The 10,307-nt window shown below is 40.3% G+C and overlaps 1 protein-coding gene across 2 annotated transcripts in view; it reads right to left on the bottom strand.

Moving 5' to 3' along the window:
* Nucleotides 1–1,838: 1,838 nt before the first annotated feature.
* Wwtr1 (WW domain containing transcription regulator 1) overlaps nucleotides 1,839–10,307 on the bottom strand; it is a 122,647-nt gene continuing 114,178 nt past the window's right edge. For both annotated transcript variants that reach the window (XM_005339902.5, XM_078043575.1), the window contains exons 6-7: nucleotides 9,402–9,514; nucleotides 1,839–5,296 (exon numbers count right to left, since the gene is read on the bottom strand). In XM_005339902.5, the coding sequence (XP_005339959.1) occupies nucleotides 5,112–5,296; nucleotides 9,402–9,514 (298 nt within the window). In that variant the 3' untranslated portion in view covers nucleotides 1,839–5,111. The remainder of the gene's footprint in view (nucleotides 5,297–9,401; nucleotides 9,515–10,307) is intronic.

Genomic DNA, 10,307 nt, shown 5'->3' with positions numbered 1-10,307 from the left:
TCACCACAGATTTTTTCTTTCTGGATTTTGTCCTACAAATTTGAAGAATGAAATCCACAGAGGAGCATGGGTGAGTGTAACAATAGGATTTACTTAACTGTGACTGGAAACAGAAATCCTCCGGAGTGAGAGAAAGAACCCGAAGGGAGCCACTGGAGTGGATCAGTTTAGGGTTTCATACATGCTTGGGTCAATGCTGCTGATCCAAATGAATGCTTTTCAGTGTCTGGGAAAGTCACCGTCACCACTGACTAGCCCTGCAAGCCTATTCAGGTCTGCCCCACTTCAACCTTCCCCTATTGGTCTGGAAGGGGTGGTTGAGGCTGGGTGGTTCAGGCAGGGAGTGGGGGTTCCCGGCTGCAGTTCGCTAGGTGGACGCTGTGCTCACCACCAGCCCTTCCCTCCACAGCTCTGGGACAAGGATCTGGCTTCAGAGAGATGCCCATTGATGTATCTGTTGCTTACTGGGCGACCTTGTGTGAATTATTTGACTTCTCTACACCTCAATGTCCCTATCTGGGAATTGAGGCCAGTATATTGAAATGATATTGCTGTACAGATTAGATGATGCTTATCAGGTGTTTTGCACAGCATCTAGGACATAATGTTCAACAAGTATTGGTGATATCAGTTATTGTTAAGAGAAAAAAAGTGAAAGTGTCAAAATAGCAGGTACTGCTTTTATGATTTAAAATATCTAACTTATAGGGGAAAATAAATATATATTTTGTAAATCTGAGATTTGAGAGGATATAGAAGTTTTTAATTTGACATGTTGATGCTTAACATTTTCAACCCTGAACACTTAACACCTACAAATGATGACACAGATCCTGGGAGATTGAGAAGCCACTTCCCCTGGTACCTCCTTCCAGGTTCCTCTGAGGCTCCTGCCAAACAGTGCTCTCACATGACCCATCCACCCAGTGGACACAAGTATGGGACAGTGGGATCCAAAGGAACTTTAAGGACAGAGAGCACTGTCCCAAGCATGAATGATGAGCAGCTATCCTGATTTTAGGCTTTTTGTTTGTTTTAGTACTAGGGATCTAATCTAGGGCACTTTACCACTGAGCCACGTCCCCAGCACTTTTTTATTTTTTGTTTTGAGATAGGGTCTCACTAGGTTGCTTAGAGTCTCACTACGTTGCTGAGTCTGGCCTCAAACCTGCAGTCCTCCTGCCTCAGACTACTGAGTCTCTGGTTTTAGTTTTGAGAGCAACAACAAAAAGCTAAATCATATGGTTAATAATAGGCAAGAATAAGAATCCTGTAATTCTGATGACTTGTTACCTCTGTGAAGTTGTTGGCAGGACAGCATGGCTTTTTAAAGAAATACATACCTTTAAAAAACCTGGGGGGGGGGGATGGGGGGCACAGAGTGGTAGCACATGCCTGTAATCCCAATGGCTGGGGAGGCTAAGGCAGGATTCTAAGTTCAATGCCAGCCCCAACAACTTAGTAGGACCTGTCCCTAAATAATATATATTTATTTACCATATATATATATATATATATATATATATATATATATATATATATATATATATTTTAAAGGGCTGGAGATATGGCTCAGTGGTTAAATGCCCCTGGGTTCAATCACTGGTACCATTTTTTTTTTAAATCTCAGGGGGCTACTTCAAATAAATTGGAAATTAGAATTCTGTCGGCATCTAGAGTATTGAAGTTCAGTCATGGGAGCCAAAAAAAGCATCTTCCTACAGAATTTTCCTTCCTTTGTTGTCGGCCAAGAGGTTACATAAAATTCTCTCCATTCTGTTCCACCCAAAACGCTTGGTATGAAGAACATACATGAATAATGAGACAAAGACTCCAAGTGGAAACTCAATTGTATTTATTTTTCTTATACAGAATCAAAGAAGTAAAAATCAGTACCAAACTCCAGGTAAAAGGGTTTGATCTGATTGATTTGGCTGCATACTTTTTTATGCATAACATTCTAAATTAAAAATAAACACACATGTCATATTACAAAATGTAGAAGTAAAATTTTTAAAAATTTAAAGTACTAGCACAAATGATGTAGTGTTGGGTAAACAGTCTCTGTCAAATCACCCATTTTTCCAATTAAATTAGTCCACAATTTCTTTCTTTCTTTCTTTTTTTCTTTTTTAACAGCTTTTTTTTTTTCACAGAAGTTGGCTGTACTTCCAGAACTTCCTTTCTCATTACAGAGTGAGAATGTGACTTGTACTCAGCAAGTCTGTCGCTCCACCTTCTTCTGCAGAGAGCTTTTCCACCAGGTGGGGGCCACAGCTACCAGCACACAGAATACTCCACTCTGTTTCACACCTTCCTGTGTATTGTGTGCTCAATGAAAGAAATGGCGGTTTATATCCTAAGTACTAATGTGAAACACTGTCTACCAATTACTTAGATTTAAAAAAATGACAAATAAATTTTGACAATTTATTTGCTTCAAAAGAAAATGTATTTTATCAGAAAAAAATCTTGAATAAAAAAATCTCTGAAATTACTTTTCAATTTCACTTTTGAAATATGGCTTTTCTCTAACAAGATTTTGGGATGAGATGGTGAAATTTAATGACTGGTTTTGAATGAAAAATACTAGATATCCTGGCAGCTGTCTTAATAAAAAGAAATATAAATAGCACCTTATCATGACTTCTGAGGGGCTTTAACACTTAAAATAAGAGAAACAGCCATCAGAAAGTTGCTCTGACAGGCTGTGGGTGCAGCTCCATGGAGCCCAGCCTGGCACACTGGTTTGAATCCCAGCACCCCCCCCCCCAAAAAAAAGCTCTTAAGATTTTTAGCCTTAATGTTCTTTAATGAGACCATATTTAATGGCCTTAAAAACAACAAAAAATTATACCTGGCTTTATCTATTAGTAAACAAATAAGGTCCCTAGTTTACTCTGAAAAATATTTATTATATTCATTGATAAATGTTCCAACTAATTTCTCTAAAAAAATGATCCTAGTATTTTCTAATGGCACAAGCTTACTAGAAAATTACTCCTAAAAGGTGGTAATGTAAATCATCAATGATTAACTGCTTTTTTTTTTAAAAAAAAAAAAAAGGGTATCTGTATCTTTTACATTTAATAACCTGAAAATGAGTCTATAAAAATATCTTTTAAAAGTACAGTAACACTGCTGAGTTCTGTTAGGTCCCTTCTATTTGTTTTTTCTTAGAAAGAATGTACAACTCTTTTTGCAATTTTTGCTAACAAAAGAGGAAAATAAAGTGTGTTCCCTTTCAATTTAGTAGCAACACAAACACCTTCCTCACCTCTCTCTGCTTAGAGAGAGCAAAAGGAATCAGTGGAACAAAAGCCCCTGACCTCAGGCAGTCAGTGCCGCAGGCAACAGCCGTCCCTGCGTATGTCTGCCTACTGCTCAGTGCCCTGGGGACAGTGCCACAGGGCTGGCCCCCAACTCCCATAAAGTGCACCAAAGCCCTCTTTTCTTCTACCACAGTCTCCTAGCACAAAGCCTGTGGCAGAAGGCTGCTGCTCTGCTCTGTGGGGGCACCTCTCACACTTGCCTGTCCTACCTTCAGGGACTATGCCTTGTCTGTCTCCATGTCACACTAGTGTCCTTTCCACTACGTGCCATTCAATTTACCACTTCATCTCTGACCTTTTCACTTGCCTTCTTTCCAGCTAGATCAAGTATATTCTGTGCATCTCTATTCTGGTAGATCAAAAAGGATCTCATTTAAGATCCCCAACAAATAAGCCCCCATGGGAACTGAATGTTTCCTTTTAGAGACCTGAATTATTAATGTCTTTGAAAAAAGAGATTAAATTCATAGAGTATAAATAATGTCAGTTCAAAACATTAACAGTCGAGGACTTCATTGGCGAGGCAGGGGGCTTTGTGCCAGGTGAACATGCCACTCTCAGTCCTTGAAGGCTAATGAGGAGAGATTCTTGTTTCTATAAGAGGTATTGAGTATATAGCTCATGCCTTTTTAGACCAACTGTAGCAACAGAGTTAGGATAATATATGTAGGAACCAATTTTCCTGCATTCAGAAACATGTCTCCACTACACCCTTGGAGGGCGACTTTTTAAACGTCAGTCAGAGATCTGCTTCATCCTTCAGTTTCATAGATGTGATTATTTAAAACATTAGAAATTTTTAAAACAAAACTGACAAAGCTTCACAATTTAAAAAGCAACAGCTCACTGCGTGTACTATCAGGTTGAATCTGTGTTGTCCTGATGTTTCAGAATAGTTTCAAAAGACAAAAATACAGTTGCCACTGATTTATCAAAAACATCTAGCTGGTCTTTGTTGTCAGCTACAAAATTATAGTGTTTTATAAAATAAACATTGAATTCTGAGCTGCATTTTTTTTAGAAATCTAAGTTGCAATATAAAAAAAAGATTTATTTAATAAATGCTCATTTTAGTCTGAAATTGGTCTCTTTCACAGGTCTCTAGTATAAGCCTGTGGCTGATGCTGCTGCTACCCTCCTGCTGGGAGAGCCAGGTTGTACAGATACTATGCAGCAGAGGACCAAGGAGACACTCCAATAGAACTGTGTGTCCCTCTTTCAGAGGCTGTCAGAGCCAGCATGGATTCAAAACTAGGCTGCATTCCATAGAGCAGGATTTCACTACCCATACAACAATGTTGTAAAACTTATTGAGTAGGTTTAAAGCACTTGGTACTACTATAATACACTCGGCTTTAGAGACGTAAATCAGGTCAAATTTTGTGCACATTTCCTGGACCAAGCTGTCCATCTGAATTCACTGGCTGTGATCAGCTTTCTATAGTTTATAATCAATTTATGTATAAATTTCAACTAATACACATAAAGCTTAGCCATGGGGCAGCAGAGAATGAAGAGAAGTAATTCTGCATAACCAATTCTCTAGGCACAATTCTGCATCATCTGTCTCAGAAATGCAGGCTTGCAGAAAATAAAGATAGAACATTTATTCATGTTTAACTTAAGTCACTGTCAATCAAAACCAGGCACTGATGAAACTGGCCACATGGACAGGAAGGAAAAGGAGTCACAGAGGCAGAAAGCTGTGCACTGTCGCTTTCTCCAAGAGGCCTAGGAAATGTCAGGTTGCGCTGCACCCCAGTGACAAAATGGTAGCCATTACAGCCAGGTTAGAAAGGGCTCACTTTTGTTCAGAGCCGACTCTACGTCATTGAAGAGGGGGATCAGATCTTCAGACTCCAGTGTTCCTAGGTCAACGTTGGTTCCCGGAAGACAGTCAAGGAAATCAGGGAAGCGGGTCTGTTGCGGGTTGATGTTCATAGGTGTCTGACCTGTGGTTTCTCCTGTAACAGAATGAAAGGAAGCCATGGTAAGTTCTTCTTGCAAGATCTTGAGAGAGGGACAGTTTAAATGTTAACACAACTGTTACCTTCACACTTTCAGACAGTACATTAATAAATTTCACTTGTAAGAGGTACAGAGGTGCTAGGGTCATCTGAAATGGGTAGCCATGGCCCAGAATGGAAATGTAAGAGCCTGGGATCTATGCCTTCCTGTGACAGAGGCATGAAGTGTTGTTTCAAGAAACAGAGGCCCTCCCTGGGATGAATATCTTATCACACAGCTGCACTTCATGGTCTGACTGTGAGCTTCTTTCTACTCTCGCCATCCTTGCTGATGTTCCGGGACAGTAGTGTGAGGTTTCTTTTACTCGTGCCGTGTTAGAAGACAGTCTTCATGAGGGTGTTGGGCACCATGTACACAGTGGATCTGCAGGTCCTCCGCCCCACACACCCCAAGACAAGCCACCTCCTCAGAGCACAGAGTAATCTCTTTTATTTTGCTTAAACTATAATTTCCTAAACCAAATAAATTATCTAATCCTATTTTGGCAGAATGTATCTCTGAATAAACCCAGAATACTTTAGAGCACCATTGAGAAAATGCCAGAACATTGAGTAGCTGGAATAGGACAGGAAGAATCTGTCCTTCACCTGTAAGACCACTGGAGGAAGTCCTCAGAGACCTGTCACCAGACTGATTCTTTTAGCTGTGTAACCTTAGACATATTTGCTTGTCTAAATAAAATGCAAAATGAATAAAATGCAAAATAGTGTCTGGCACACACCAAGGGTGTCCACATAAAAACAGAAAATGTTTGTGGATCGTGCTAGGAGAAAGAAAAATCTAGGCATTCAACTATTGAACAACTAGTTGATTCAAACAGCCCCAAATTTTCTGAAGGGATAAACTACCTCAAAGATTGAGAAGGGCTGCGGCTGCAGGTCAGCAGCAGAGCACTTGGCCAGCATGTGTGAGGCACTGAGTTTGATCCTTAGCATCATATAAAAATAAGTAAATAAAATAAAGGCATGATATCAATTTGTAACTACCAAAAAAAAAAAAAAACTGACTTGAGAGGCACTGATAACTGAGGCCAGCTTCCACCAGAACAACATTGGAAGGGAAGAAACTCGCTATGTTAGTTTTTGGTTTATACATGCAGCCGCCTTCCTAAAAAGCATGCATACAGGTTGCATCATATTGATAAAAGTACAGAAATTTTATTTTATCCATATGTGTTTCCCAAGGAAGACTTACTGATTGGTGAAGGAAGCAAACTTTTGGTGACAGTAAAGCACATGGCTTTTCTAGAAGTCACAAAATATCCATGACTCTTGGCTGATATTTTATAGGATTTTTTGAAGAGCAGTAATTTGAAAAATTAAATTATATGCAACAACATGACTTCAATAGAATACTTCAGATACTGAAAAACAACCTTAAAAATAGAAAAGAAAGTCCAAAATAACTTTCTTCTACCATTACAGATTAACAGATGAAAAGGAGGTTTTAAAATTGATCTGTCCCAAAAAGCTATTCAATCTTAAGGGCTAGATATCTTTTTTATCTTCATTTCCAGTGAGAATCATTGTTCCAACTTTTAATACTTAAAACATATATTTTAGTCAAAAGACATCCCTGATTTAAGGACTCACTCCGATCCTTACTTCCCAGGATTGATGGGAAGTAAGTCAGGTCGAGCTTCTCCTCGGGGTTGACTATCTTCAACTGTCTGTCTGGAGCAACTTGGAAATCTCCTAGTGATACTAGGGTCTTTGTAGTTTTGTCCACTTAAAAGGTGGATGACAGGGGCTGGGGTTGTGCTCAGTGACAGAGCGCTTACCTCGCACATGTGAGGCACTGAGTTCCATCCTCAGCACCACATAAAAATAAATAAACAAAATAAAGACATTGTGTTCATGTATAACTAAAATATATATATATATAATATTTTTAAAAAGTAGATGAGATAAAAACCAGACAATTCTTGCAAGGGTGTGATTATTGTAGAAAGTTCTAGAAGGATGGATGCGTGCCCAGCTTTTGCTCATGCTGGTCCCTGTGCTCTGTCCTCACACCAAGCCCAGCTGTTGTTTGGTGTGCATGGTGAAGAGGGAATGCTCAGCTGGCCCATTCCCATCTGGCCTGTGGTCAACGTGTGCTCAGCAGGATTAACGGATGTCTTTTAGCCACACTTGAGGTCTGCCTTCCCTGGTTCTCCTCAGCTGCTTGCTATGTGGCAGCATGTCTCCCCTTGAGAGGGTTAATGCCCACTTCCTTTAAGACTTCACAGAGGTGGCCCTAAACTTAAGTCCCTTTCACAGCTTCTTAGATAGAGGGGCAGATTTTTGTGCTAGGATTCGACCCATGATATAAAGTGAGCACATTGCTCCCAGAACCTGAGGCCCACGGAGGTTAGGTGCCCACAGTAGCTCCCAGAAAGTAAAGAAGCAAGGCTTCAACCCAGGTTGCCTGTCTGCAAAGACCATTTTCTTTTCAAGACACCATTTAATTCCACCTTATGGTTCATAACACTCCCCGTCTTCTGACTTGAGGTCACAATTTTTAAAACATGGAAAAGAATCCTTTCTTTCTTTTCGTTTCTTTTCGTTTTTTTAAGATCTCCAGAGGTTTTTTCCTTATCTAACTTTTGATTTTTGCCCTTACTGGCTTCCTTGTGTTTAAAAGATGAAAGTAAACAGCTATTATATAAGAAGGAGCCCCTTAATCAGGCCGATCCAAGGGAGCAAAATAAACCTAACACCAAAAAGGAAAGAAGGATGAAAGGGGAAGGGGAGAGAGAAAACAGCAGCAATGAATTGAAGAACAGTAAGATGATAGTTCAAACTATTCTGTTCAGCTCTTCAGGAGACCACTGTGCGGCCGTCGGACAGCAAGGCCGCAGGACCACCCAGCCCAGGAGTTGCTCCCTGCCGCACCCCAGGACCTGGCTGGTCTGACTCTCAGGCCCCCCAACAACAGGGACCACGGCACAAAGGAGTCACTTAGGAGCAGGCACTCTAGACAAACGCTTGGGGAAGCAATTTTCAATTTTTGTCACAGAACGATTAATTTTCTATCATCCATGACAATGGAGGAGAAACTTGCCTGTTTAACTCCAAAGAGTAGAAGCTTCAGCTGTCAATTGGTTCTGGTTCTAGAATACTTTCTGGGAGTTATGAGTTTCATAATTAAGTCTGGATTAAGCAAATAAGACTAAATTCAGATTTTGCATTGGAGGGCTCCCTCCTAGAGAATGGGAGAAGTACTGTATTTCACAGCATTGACATATATTCTCCAGTATTCTGTGCATCCTAATCTTGCATAAAAAAATAATTTAGTAATAACTTATTTTTAAGTAACACCGGCACAATAATAAAAAAAAAAAGCTTCACAAAATGGTTGCGCCCTGCTTTTTTGCAAAACAAACATACAAGAAGCATAAATTCTGCAATGATTATGTAGTGAAATGGGGTAGGAGGCATTCTCAAAGCCTGCCAAGCCCTGGCCTGAGGATGCACAGGCTGAGGACCAGGGAGAAGTTATTCTGGTGTTCTTTTTAATTGCAAGGGAGGGCATCATCACCATCATGGAACTCCGAGTCGACAGCGTAACATGCTCAGAGTGACTTACCTCTCTACATGCCTACTTCCAGTTGCTCCCTAAATGCAGGGAATAACATGGAAACATATGTGATTGGCGGAACTGTTAACTAGGAACATTTTCCAGGACAAAAAGTGGTCTGTGCATTATACTTTAAAACTATGGACAGTAGGAGCAATGGCAGAAGAGTGGTAAAGCAGACAGGTCTCTTAGTACAACCGTGAGCAAGGGGCTATGAGGAGCAGAGATGAGCTTTTAAAAAACAGTAATTAAAATCCTGTGCCCATGTATGAAACTGTTTGGGAAGATCTAGGAAAGAGGCTGGAGTTCATTAATAGTGAATTGATTAATTAATAGTGCCTGTGGGTTGCGCAGCTTTTCAGGAGTCATTTTATGTTGTCATTGAGATTTCGTGTTTCTGGTTGGATTTTAGAGTTAAGGTGACAAAGGGACAAATTGAAAGTGAAAACACACTGCAAGCATTGACAGGCTGTGCCCCACCTGTGTCCATCTCGTCCACGTTGCTGAGAAAGTCTTCAGGGGTGGTGGGGACACTGTAGCACCCTAACCCCAGACCACTGTCGGTGCTCTGCTCCCTTGAGTGGTAGGGCCCCCTGCGAGCAAAAGAGGGAGAGACATCATTGACCCACTCAATGCAGTACACAGTCGCATCACAACCCCAGAAACAGTGTGGCTCTGTCATTGGCTCAACTTTCCAGGTAGTGAAGGGAGAAGATAGCACCTCCCTTCACTCTGAAATATACATTCTGATGTTAATGTAATCAAATTGTAAGCAAGCAAAACTGGCTATTCATGATGAATGGCCCTTGATTTTCTTTCCATCTTCAAATAACCATTTGGATACTGTTCTACAAACAGAGTATGATACCATTTATGTGGGATTTAAAAAAAAAAACAGAAAACAAAATTCAACACTGCTATGGATATACACACTAACAAAAGATATATACATGATGGGCATATGCCAGTTCCTGCATAGTGGCTACATGAGGAAGAGAAGAGGGAAAGAAACAAGAGTTCAGTATTGGAGGGATGGCTTCACATGGTAAGTGTAATACTTTATTTATAAAAACATAAGACTGGGGCTGGAGATGTGGCTCAAGTGGTAGCGCGCTCGCCTGGCATGCATGCGGCCCAGGTTCGATCCTCAGCACCACATACCAACAAAGATGTTGTGTCTGCCGAGAACTAAAAAAAAGTAAATATTAAAAAAAAAATTCCCCCCCCCCTGTTTAAAAAAAATAATAAGACTGGACGGAAATATGGCAAATCTAGGTGGTGGGTAAATTAGTAACTTCCATGTTATTCTTTACACTTTTCTGTACTTTAAAATCAACAACTTAAAACACCCATACCTTCATTATTTCAGTTCATGTTTGTTTTCTT

The sequence above is a fragment of the Ictidomys tridecemlineatus genome, chromosome 3, assembly GCF_052094955.1.
Source record: "Ictidomys tridecemlineatus isolate mIctTri1 chromosome 3, mIctTri1.hap1, whole genome shotgun sequence".
Classification (NCBI taxonomy): domain Eukaryota; kingdom Metazoa; phylum Chordata; class Mammalia; order Rodentia; family Sciuridae; genus Ictidomys; species Ictidomys tridecemlineatus.
This window is presented reverse-complemented; position numbering and strand designations above follow the sequence as displayed.